At 48.9% G+C, this 12,284-nt stretch overlaps 1 protein-coding gene across 1 annotated transcript; it reads left to right on the forward strand.

Annotated features, from left to right (window-relative positions):
- Window positions 1–781: 781 nt before the first annotated feature.
- Window positions 782–10,162, forward strand: LOC142890573 (arrestin domain-containing protein 3-like). The gene is made up of 8 exons (XM_076029758.1): window positions 782–1,514; window positions 4,823–4,904; window positions 5,784–5,931; window positions 6,187–6,289; window positions 6,408–6,664; window positions 8,115–8,268; window positions 8,383–8,537; window positions 9,887–10,162. Exons 1-8 carry the CDS (start codon window positions 1,235–1,237, stop codon window positions 9,962–9,964), a joined length of 1,257 nt encoding a protein of 418 aa, XP_075885873.1. The 5' UTR covers window positions 782–1,234; the 3' UTR covers window positions 9,965–10,162.
- Window positions 10,163–12,284: the final 2,122 nt, after the last annotated feature.

Genomic DNA, 12,284 nt, shown 5'->3' on the forward strand with positions numbered 1-12,284 from the left:
TGAGCCAATATCAGCTTGTCCCTACTGTCCTAGGATTCCGGTTAGTGTTGGATGAAATTTCTGTTGTTTCCACTACGAACAAAATCCAGGCCAGTCACCAAGTCAGAACTATTATACATATTAATTGCATAAAATATTAATAGATAGTTTAAAAAAAAAAAAAAAAAAAAAAAAGATACTGTACATCCATTAACAAAATATGGTGTGAGATGTTCTAGTGTGGAAGTCTAAGGCCTTGCATCAAATGACCCCTCCACCACTGGCCACCACGCACCTCTGCCCCTGCATGGGATGGAAATAAGACAAAAGGAACTGATGAGTTCTTTTGTGAAAAAACGTTCTATTTTGGTTCTAAGCCTTTGACATTATTGCATTTTAAAAAATAATAATAATAAGTCAACAAACACGGCACGTGTGCTTCAAAGTGTTGAAACACTGTCAGTCTGTGTTTTCTCTCCAGTTCCAAGCACCTTTTCCATTCCTTCTTCCACGTCCATCCACTCGACCAACACTATCCGGCAGTTCACCTCATTTCCCCCCTTCTCCTGTCGCCTCCCTCTAATCCCTACGTGACCTCACCACCTCCAACCCCCCCCCCCCCCCCCCCAAGAAAACCTGCTCTGAAGTTTGCGCCTTTAATCTCAGAATTCCAAAGTGGGGAATCCGTCTTTAAACCAAGAAGTCCTGAGGGGGAAAAAGGCGTCAGATCTCCAAAGAGTTTCACATGTAACTCCCCGAGCCCTCCCCCCCTGGTTCGGGCTCCCCCCCACCCCTCACGATATCTCCCGCGAGGTGCCATCCATGCGCGCGTATCTCGACGTAACGCCCGGCGCCCGGCGCGCACATGCTCAGTGGTGCCGCGTCGGCGCGCAGAGGCTTTAAGAGCGCATCGGCTGGAGGCGGACGGCAGCAGACAGGACCGGAGAGAGCCGAGCGCAGCGGGAGGAGAGCCGAGCCGAGCCGAGCCGAGCGGAGCCGAGCGGCAGCGGAGATCGCGAGACCCAAGTCGGCATCCGAGTGCCTCAGCCAGATGACCCGTCGCGGGCACCACCGAAGACCCGGCTCCGTGCTGGGCACCTGAAGCTCGGCGCAAGCGTGTGTGTTTGCGCCGGTGCACGGCTCAACTCACAACTTCTCTTTCCAACAGACTCGTTAGGGCTTCCCTCCCTCTCCGTCTCTCCTTCTCCTCCTTCACAATTGCCGCCCCTGGTGTGTTTTTCGCTCGGGCGGCGACATGGTGCTGGGCAAAGTGAGGGCCTTGGGGATCTACTTTGACACCCTGAACGAGAACAACCTGCCCGTGTTCTCCGGCGGAGACCTGGTGTCCGGCCGGGTGGTGGTGGACGTGGCCGGGGATGTGCGCGTCAAGAGCCTGGACATAGTGGCGAGAGGGGTGGCCAAGGTGCGCTGGACCGAGTCGAGGAACGGCGGAGCCCACACGGCGTACACCCAGAACTACACCGAGGAGGTGGAATACCTGCACCACTACGACACCTTGATCGGGGAGGAAAGAGGTGAGCGAGTCCCCCCGCGGTTCTGCGCCTGGTTGTGTGTTGTCGCAGTGCGTGTATGCGGCGGCAGCCCCTGCCTGCCTTGCAAAACTTCCAAAACAAGCGACCACTCGCGTTCGTTGCGCCACGGGTGCATTCGTGAGTTGGCGTGTTGAGGTCGATCTCTCTCTTATTTTTTTTTTTGTTTGTTTTATTCAATTCTATTTTATTTACACCGCCGCGCTTCTCCCCCTGCCGAGGGAAAGACGCGCAGACCATCAGCGGCAGTGGTGCTGATGCAACAGCTGATAGCTGATGCGGTACATCGCAACCGCGTCCATTGACATCCGCGCTGCTGCCAGATCAAACCGGTTCCGCCGTTCCTGTTCACAATGAGTTCTGAGTCCTGATGTCTCGCAAGCACGGCGTCCCCTAACCTTCCATACATTTCTTTTTTCTTTTCTTCCTTCTTTCTTTCTTTCTTTCTTTTCTTTTTTTTTTTTTTTTACCTTAGGAATGATGATGGTTCGAGGCGGGTGGGAAAGTTGCGGTCCACGCGCGAGACGACCTGCGACCAAACGATCAGAGCCGATAAGATTGAGATTGAGATTTTTTTTGTTTCGTTTTGGGTTTTTTTGTGTGCTTTGACATCGAGGCAAAGTGCAGGAGAAGGAACAGTTTGAATGATGACATCTGAAGTAGGCTAGATCAGGCAACTCCCTTTGTTCGAAGCGGTTCAAACCTGTTCAGAAACTGCCAGAGAGGGAGGGAGGGAGGGAGGGAGGGAGGGAGGGCCCGCTCAGTGTGTGTATGCGTGCGTGCGTGCGTGCGTGCGTGCGTGCGTGAACGATGCATCAGCCTGAAGTTTTATGCTAGAATCTGTCATAATTCTGGAATGTGAAGATGCTGATTCATTTGGTTGACTTGCACTAAAATAAATGTTATCATTTGACTCTGGCTTCTAGTATTTAAACATTAAGCTCCTTTGTTTGTCCACACCCTGTTCAGTCGAGGATTGAAACGTTTGGTCGGGGTCAAGGGTCAAGATAAAAGCAGACAGTGTTGGGTGGTACTGTCCCCCCCTCCAGCCCCCCACCCACTGTGAAGGTTGTAACTGGTGGTGTTTTGAGTCATCTCTCATCGCAGGGCAAATAGCGAATTTAAATAAAGGTTGTCTCAGAGGTCGGGGACGTGAGGGACTTGCCAACGTGCCGGCCAATATCGACTTTTGATTTGGGTAAACGGCTTTGCGAAAAGTTCACTGTGACTTGCTTTGTTTACTTAAAATGTCAACAGCCTTTCTCTTAGATTGATTTTTAAAAATGGCCTGGTTCGCCTACGGTTGTTTCAAACCTTACCCGCTGTTAGCCTTTTGAAGAAAAAAAAAAGAAAGACGAAAGCAATGTCTTAACATACATGTCTGTGCTTAAATTGTGGGACTTTAATCATGTGAAGACTACAGGACGAGCCAGGCCTTTTTACGAATACTACACGACTCTTAAGGCCTCTGAGCAGCTCCTTCCACTCATCTACTATTCATCATGCCATCAACTGCTTGAGGTCCTAAAACGGCGTTGATAGGCTGTCGTGTTTTTCGTTGCTAAATGCTGTATGTTCTTGTTATAAACAGCATGTCCGGACTTGTCTGGGGTTTACATTTTTGGTCGTTTTTTTTTGTTTTGTTTTTTTTAATCACAATTTCAAATTCCATTCACGGCTTCACGTGTGCGCCTCCTCAAGCCCGACCTAAAAGTTCACGGTTAGTGTGACAGTGGAGCCCCAGCACCGTCCCCTCCCGTCCCGGCCGTATCCGTCTCCACCCGTCTAACCACATGGCAGTACAAATGTGGGCAGGGGCTTGTCGCGGGCCAGCCAATCAGGGGGCCGGCGTGCGAGCGCCGCGTCATGCGGCCAGCCAATGGGCGGCCGAGTTGTAGTGCGTGCGTTGGAGTTTCCAGCCGGAGGAGGAAGCTGCTCAGTCTGGTTCATACCGGTCTACTCCTGCTTCTGCTCTGCGTCGCCGGTGACTTAACCGGCGGAGGCGGGCCGGTGGGCGGGCGCGCGCGCTCGCGCGCGCACACACACACACACACACACACACACACACGTTAGGCTCGCAAGCTGTTTATGACAGCTCGGCCCTACCACAAACACACACGCGCTGAGCGGAAAAAGAGAGAGAGGAGACGGAGACGCTGCGGGCTGTGCTGGCTGGCTGGGGCGAAGCGAGTGCTGAGGTGGCAGGAAACAGAAGTTGAGCAGGGTCGAATCTGAAATGCAAACAATAACAGAAGAAATGAGGAAGTGATAAGAGGCCGTTTTCTTTTCTCCGCGGGGCGTGTGTCTCTCGGCGGCTCCTTCGCCAAACTTTGACGCCGTATAATAGCGCACATGCCTTCAGTATTGAGCCCTCCTCGCAATATAGGTCAAGTCAAACATCACATTTCCTGTTTGGCTGGGAAATAAGGTCGTACAAATTAATGCTGGGCGGAGGAAATTCCCCATTAAATGTGAAACAAACACGGCCAAGTTAGAGAGAACGCAACTTCAGAGTCCGCGAGAAGCGGAACCGTCTGAGGCTGCTCGAAATAGAGCATGGCGGAAATAAGGTGACTTGCTTCGTCTAATCCCCCTCCCATAAAGTCCAGTCTCAGACATCCCATTCACTCGCGTTGTACTCTTGTTTTAATCAAATCCTTCAAAAGGTCCTGTGTGGAACACATGAAGGGATCCATTGGCAAGGAACGAAGTACAAAGCACTTAAGTCAGATAAGGTCAACCAAAAGTACATAGCAGTTGTGTTTTCAATTGCCGATAATAAGTGTTTATATTTACATCAAGAGTGGGTGACTTTGGAAGGAGACGGCCTCATTGTGTCGTAATATATCTACAGTGGCCCAAGTGTGGATCTGCTCAGCGTTGTGTATTATCACTCTGACAGCACAGCTTAAAAAAAAAAAAAAAAAAAAACGGAAAAAAATTTAAGATCCAGTGGGGCGGCCACAAATGGGGATTGGCAATAAATATGCACTTCTGACTCGCTCTGACATTAAATCCTACACATAGTGCTCATAGGTTCACTGTTGCACAGTTTCCAGTTTGAGTAAACGAACCCAGACATTGTCAACACCTCTCCCCTTCCTGTTCACGTTCTTTCTGTGCTTACTGTACTCTTTATTCTCTTCTTACATGCCTCTAACAGTTGGAACTAAACCCTCCGAGGTGAAGTGAAAAAGTCTTTTGTGCATTAAGAATACGTGACGTGCTGGGTCAACAGACCGCAGGTGTATTCTGAAACGTCTCTTTATTTCTTCTTCTCCTGTCTTTTACAGAGGAGGAATGTCCGGACGAGAGTGTGACAGTTCTGCACACCGGATTACACGAGTTTGCCTTCAGTTTCAACCTGCCTCAAATGTGAGTACATTGACTCGGCTGTCTGTAATTATGTTTAATTTCTCCAGACGTTGCTGTGGTTTTTTTTCCCCTCCAAATTCTCTAGATCACCTGACCTCATTGTCCCCTGAGAAATGCACCGTTTTCCCTTCAGGCTAAAAAAGTTTCCCTGCGTAACGTCTCTGTTTTGCTAGCCTTGTTAGCAACATGGCTTTTTTGTCCATAGCAAAAGCACCAGTAAAAACTCAATGTACTGAAACTATGCTGTGAGAGCCACGATCCCGGCAGAATAAAGCAGCTGTGCTCTACTGATAAGCGGCCAAATTTCTTAACTATCAGTGGAGAGAAACCCTTAAAGTGCAGGAAGCATATTAATGGGGGAACGATGCGTATCATCCTTGGAACCGTGCGCTAAATATTTATTTGATAATGACACGCTCAATAAAAACAGACAGTGCGCATGTCTTTTAGTGCACTTTTAAGCATACATTAGCAAAGAAAGAAGCCATAAAATCTATATATACGAAGTGTATCAACTGCCTTGAGGACGTAAACAATCATTTCTTTGTGGTTAAGGAGGAAACCAGTTGATAGGTCAGCGTGGCATTTGTAAAGTATCCCAAACTAATGGGGGGAGCACACCAATTATGTGTTCCCCATGTCACTCGTTTCGAGCCTAATAGCAATCTAATTATGCCACGTGAAATAACTCATGGAGCCTGAGCTTCTTCTTCTTCTTCTTCTTCTTCTTCTTCTCCTCCTCCTCCTCCTCCTCCTCCTCCTCCTCCTCCTTCTCCTCCTGTGTGTCATACATACGAGTATTTACAATTCTTGCAAGCCCAGGCCCGGCCCGCCCCCGCTTCCTCTCACTTCCATGCCCTCTCTGTCTCGTCTTGTCAGGGCTCTGGCCACTTCCTTCGAAGGGAAGCACGGCAGCGTGAGGTACTGGGTGAAAGCTGAACTCCACCGTCCATGGCTGCTCCCCGTCAGAGCGAAGAAAGAGTTCATTGTGTTTGAGCACATCGACATCAACACGCCGCTGCTGCTGGTAGGCACACTTGCACGCGATGCTCTTTTGGCTCCGGTTCGACAAACCAGGGCCGAGCTTGTTTTCAAGTTAACCGTCGCTCATGCCAAGCTGTGGATTCACTCTTCTTGGGAAGGGGCCTATATTTATATTTTAAAGTTTTGCCTCCATTGTAGTCGAAGCAACGCTTGCCTTTGCGGGGAGCCAGTCAATCTGTTCCCAGTCCTCTTCCGCACACGTCTTTTATTTCTGAATTGTCCCACTGTCTCCTCACAGGCTCCCCAGGCTGGCACGAAGGAGAAAACGCTGTGCTGCTGGTTCTGCGCCTCGGGCCCCATCTCCCTCAGTGCCAAAATCGAACGAAAGGGCTACACACCAGGTAAGGCCGACCCTCCCCGTGTGCCTCTACTCTCTTATTCTCCATCTTTTTTTCCCTTTTGACTTATCCCCCTTCTCTCTCAGTCGAATGGGCTGATCTCGTTTCCCTTTTCTCCAAGGCGAGTCCATACAAATCTTCGCCGAGGTGGAGAACTGCTCCTCCCGGGTGGTGGTGCCCAAAGCCGCCCTTTACCAAAACCAAACCTTCTTCGCCAAGGGGAAGGGCAAGCAGATCCAGCAGCTGGTGTCCAATCTCAGGGGGGACCCGCTGGCTCAGGGGAGGAGCCAGAGCTGGGAGGGCAAAATGCTCAAGATCCCCCCGGTGTCCCCGTCCATCCTTGACTGTCCCATCATCAAAGTGGAGTACGCGGTCGTGGTGAGTCACGTCGGCCTTGACGCACACAAACAATCAAAGGCGGACGTTTGTGTGGCGTGCAAAATCCGACGCTTTATCCAACAGCTCTTGGATTCGGCAACATTACATGCCGCCGCTGACCTCAATGTTAATCAGTCATAAACCCCACAGACTTATTGAGATACTGATATGTATCTAATTATATCACACGCACTGCTATAGATTTGCTGCAGGTGTGTGGTGTTCAGTGTTGACGAGTAATCCATTACTAAGTAATCCACTACCGTAATTGAACTACTTTTTTTTTAGTAACGGAGTAATGTAATGGGATTTATGGTGGGATAGTATGACGGTAATTATGTCATATTTACTTCATTAAGTAACGATACCATTACTTTTCTGGTATATTTTGCAAGCTAAACATTATCTACATGTCTGAAATTTAGAAAAACAACCAAAAACAACGATGTCGCAGATTGGCGATCATTGATATGCGACGACAAACATTGTTTTGAGTTCATGTCGTCTAAATGAAAGAATATCGTGGTTCGTTGTGCGTTGTGTGCAGGAAACGAGACGTTCTCAACCGTTGCTTTATCCTTTTTTAAACCAAAGGAATTAGTAATTGATTACTTCTGAAAAAAGTAGTTAAAAGAATTAATTAGATTACTTTTTAAAGGAGTAATCAGTAATTAGTAGGTGGACTACTTTTATGGAGTAATCCCAACAACACTGGTGGTGTTGCAATATAAAGTCCCAGCGATTGTCACATCGCGAAGGATGGGAAATTTGTCCTCTGCATTTGACCCCAGCAGGGAGGCACTGGGTACCATTTTTACAGTCTTTGGTATGACCCACAACGTACCAAACAGGTGAATTCAACGCCAATATATCCCTCTATATGATACACAGTGGGCCTCTAAAGTTTTGAAGTTTTAATTTAGAAATTTTAGCATGTCGTGGATGGATAAATAGAAGCACGGCAGGACAAAGTCTTTGAGTTTCTCATCATTTTCCTGAGAGGACGTAGACAAAGCAGGTGTTTGTGTTTTGTTCGGAGCTCGGTCACGTGGCCTTTATTTCTCTTCAGGCCGTCGGGTAACTCTTAATGTTAAACCTCCAGTGTCAATAACGTCAGCGATGGTTTAGATGGAGTAGCCACGGGTGTTGTCAGGAGGAAGGAAGGGGGGGCCGTTCGTTCCATCTCGCTTCCTCCGTCTTCTTAACAGGATGTTCAAAAGCGCTCGTCGGGCCCGAGCTTTCTCAAGCCGCGTGAGAATAGAGGGAACGCCTCGGTGAAGAAAAGCTTCCTGTGACATTCTCCTCCGACCTCTTTGCCAACCTCTGTGACAGAAAGGCGTCACTCTGACTGCGCGGAGGCACGCGGGGGTCAGCCGGCAAAGACGGATTCCTTCGTCCTCGAACGAACCGCTCCTCCTCATACGGGTTTTTTTTTTTTTTGTACCCGCAGGTGTACGTGGACGTCCCCGGCGGCCTGAACCTGTCTCTCTCCCTGCCCCTGGTGATCGGGACCATCCCTCTGCACGCCTGCGCCACCCGCACCTCCAGCATCAGCAGCAACTGCAGCTCGCTGAGCTGGCTGGGCCTCCAGGAGAGACCCGAAGGTGTGTACAGTAAACTTAATCCCGCGGCGTTCATTTCAGTTCCCGGTCGGTCGCGTTTGCGTCTGTCGTCCCAAACGCGACTGACGCGGCTCCCCTCTCCTTTGCACGCCGCAGCGCCGCCGAGCTACAGCGACCTGGCCATATCGGAGTCCCAGAGGCGCGACTGCCTGCAGGGCTGCGATAGTTCGTGCGCTGACGACGACAACCTGGGATCTCTCCAAACATACATCACAGAGTTCAGATATCTGCCACCGCCACTCTACTCTGAGGTACAGTTGACTCCCCACGCCCCAGCCGCACGCACGCACGCACTCACGCACGCACACACGCGCGCGCGCCCTCTGACGACCTCACAGGAACTATGTGAGCAAGATAAGCCCCGGCCGATAGGGCGGCGTAGAGACGCTGGCGCATAAATAAATAGCAAAGAGCAGGAGCGGCTTGGGAGAATTATGTTTGGCTCTTTCAACAGATGGATAGAATGATGACATTGTGACTTTACCATTAATTCTAGTCCTCTTTATGGGTCAAACAAACATGATAATGAGGTTCAAAAGGTGCTGTTTGGAGGGTTTTGTGGACACAACAGCGCCCAGGGGTATTTTTCCCAAAACAAACTCCCAACAAAGACGCTTTCAAATCAGTCAAACTCTTGTGAACTGATCAAAGACCGAAAAAAAAGAAAAAACAACAAAAAAACAGCAATCTCAAGTCGGCACAACCAACAGGGGTGATGTTCACCCTCCCTTAATTACCTCAGCTGTGAATCATGTGATTCTATTTTTTCAACTCCAGCATTTTTTCCAGTATTTCTTTTTTTAATAACTGTGGTCCACCAGCAGGGGGCAGTCTTTTTGTTTTGTCTCCCCTTTAAAAGTCGAGTACATTTATGAGATAGTCGCGATTATGTGCCGTGCTTCCTGTTGTAGCAACATCAGTTTTGCTCTATTTCGTTAAAGAGTCTCTACATTCAGTCTTCACGCAGTGTCGGCTTTGTGCTTTCGCCGAACAGTGACGTTGGTCGTTAAGGAATTTCGTCATTTTAAAAAGAAAAGGGTATTTTGTTGAGTATGGATGGGCAGGATGGTGGGTTGCTGCCCGTTGGTTTTCTTCAAAGGTTTTAGTGTGTAAAATTTGGCTTGGTAAAATCTTAACAAACTGCAAACCCTTCCCAGTGCAGCCCCTCATGCTTGGTAGACCCATATATGGACAGATCACCTTGTGTGCCCCAGCTATGAAATACCTTAAAAATAAAATAATGAGGTTTTCACATGACCTCAAACTACTAAAGGTATATTAATCAAGCCAAACAAAACTAAATCAAATGTTACAAAAATTACAATAAGCTCCTACACATGGCTTCCTTAAAAGGTTTACACACTGGACCTTTAATGAGAATAAAGTTACCATTTTTTTTTGTAAACTTTAATGCAGATACAGACCAAAAAAAGTTATAAAAATAAATAAAATAGTAAAAAAAAAAAAATGAAAAAAAAAGGTCAAATTTTGCCAAACCACACCCACAAGACTCCTACGGTCTCTAATCATTCCGACAATTCCGGCGCCACCCAGACGCCCTCCGCTCACCCTCCGCTCACCCTCCTCCTCCCTCCAACAGGTGGACCCCTACCCCGACTCGGTGCAGATGTCCCGGGCGGCCGACATCAGGAGACCCGACACGTGTCCGTCCCGCTGAAAAACCCCGGAAGGCTTCTCTGCACGCAAAGACAAGGAGCGGACCCTCGGCTCCTTGGGAGCGGGGGGAGGAGAGGGGGAGTGGGGGGGGTCCCTCCCGCATCGACCGACCAGCTTCTCACCAGATTGTGTATCGCTATAAAAACATGGCCAGACCCTCCTCCGATCTGACAGCGGAGGGGGGGAGGGAGGCAGCTGAGGGGGGGGGGGAGGGGAGAGAGGAGGGGAGGGGAGGGGAGGGGCAGGGTGGGGGATGGGAAAGGGGGGGGGGGGGCGTTGGTGGGTGGACCATGTTTTTTTTTTTTCTTTTCGTCGATCTACGCCACTGTAAGACCACCCCACCCCCCTCCTGGAGGCATAGAGCGCCCCCCCTCCCCCGCGAGGAGAGACGCCCGCCTCACACTCCATTTTGCACATACCGCCGTTACTGTTGTCCTCGCAGCGGGGGCGGGGGGGGGGGGTTCCTTTCTTACTCTGCAGGGGTCGGTGGTGCGCTCACTTCCACGCACACACGTACAAGCAAGATCTTTCAATCCCGATGGCACATTTTGGAGGCAGATCCCCCCCCCCACCACCACCACCACCACCACACCCCCGCGCGCGGATTTCTCGCCCTCGGGTTTTGCCGTCGCGACGCCAGGCTTCAGGTGGACGCCGCCTCGTCCCGCGAGGGCAGCCAAACGAGACGAGGCGGAGATTTGAAAAAGAAAGAAAAGACAAAAAAAAAAAAAAAAAAAAAACGCAGACGGCGTCTGACGATTCTAACACACCTCGAGCACTTAAATCAAAGCTCTAATCGTGTCTGAATGCATGTGTGTGAGTCTGTGAGTGTGTGTGTGTGTATGTGTGTATGTGTGTATGTGTGTATGAATGTGTTGGTTTAAAAGACCAGGTGTAAAAACCCACCGGACAGGGTTCTCGAAAGAAACAAAAACCGCAACAAAAAAAAAGAAAAAAAAAAAAGAAAGCACAAAAAGTCCAACCAACCAAGAAAAAAACAAAAAACAAATACCACAAGTCGCCTGTTGGCTTCTGAACTAGAGCTTCTCTTGCTTTTTCCTACATGTGGATGTTAAGACATATGCTCCAAGAATGGCAAAGACTTAAATGTTTACAGATGATAATGTAAAAAAAAAACAAAAAAACAATGAGAATGTTGTTCAAACATATGACTTCTTCCACCTGATACTCCAAAGTGCAATATATTTTTGTATGTGATTTTTTTGCACTAGTTTTCCTATACTCTGTTGCTGTTTTATTCCATTTCTTTGCATTATATATTATATATATATAAATATATATATATTATTGTCATAATCTTACTGCTGTCATGATCAACTTTTGATAAAATAAAAGTTTTATTTTATAAAATTGTGACATTGTGCGTGTGCGTTTTCATCCGTCGGCGTCTTCAGTAACTGAGAGAAACGCGACTGAAGTTTCGTCCCTTGTACCTGCACCTTGTACCTGCACCTTGTACCTGCATGAACGTAAAGCGACTCGATCTTGTCGAGTCACTTTACGTTGAGCAGCGTCGGACTGATCTTCCGCTACTGTTCTTCAGTTAGAACACAGGCGTGGGCAGATACAGCGGGGTGTAAACCAGTCTGAACGTGAACGTGTTCATTCTTCGATGAGGAATGAACACGTTCAGGTTCATTCCTAAGTTATTTTACTTCAAGCATCAAAGGCGAATAAAGGGCTTATCAGCCAATCAGATGGCACCAACTCAATGCTTTCAGGCATGTGGGTGCACCAGAATGGATAAGAAAGAAGATTAAAGTGACTTTGGGCTCGGTCGTTGGAGACAAGACAGGCATCTCCAGTAAAACTCCCATTTAGCCCTCTGTTTGCAGCCCCCTTGCAGAAAATATCAGCTCTCTGCTGAAACTCCATCGCAGCTCCCGCCCCGCTCGCGGCCGGCTCAGTCTCACACATCGATCCACACCTGCTGGGCCTCTGCAGCGAGGCTTCACCTGCTCGTCACCGGCTCGTCACCACACGGTATAGAAGCTCCGCTGGGCCCTGCGGCGCCAGGCGGATCGTCTTTCGCTACACCTGCGCGAGTGAACCTGCGGTCCCGCCGCGTCCACGCTCAAACGAGACCGATTCCACCCCTGCGGATGGCTTTGCCCCCTGCGGATGGCTTTGCCATTATGAAACCCACAGGTGGGAGGTAGGGAAGTATAAATACTTTGTTACCGTTTTCAGGTATCTGTACTTTACTCGAGTAAAGTACTGTTGTCGGTTTTTAGCCTTTACTCCCTACATTTGTACACAAATATTTGTGCTTTCTACTTACGTTGGAAAAAAAAACCCAC

This window comes from Nelusetta ayraudi, unplaced genomic scaffold, assembly GCF_046127955.1.
Source record: "Nelusetta ayraudi isolate G7.1 ecotype Tasmania unplaced genomic scaffold, CSIRO-AGI_Nayr_v1 ptg000026l, whole genome shotgun sequence".
Classification (NCBI taxonomy): Eukaryota; Metazoa; Chordata; class Actinopteri; order Tetraodontiformes; family Monacanthidae; genus Nelusetta; species Nelusetta ayraudi.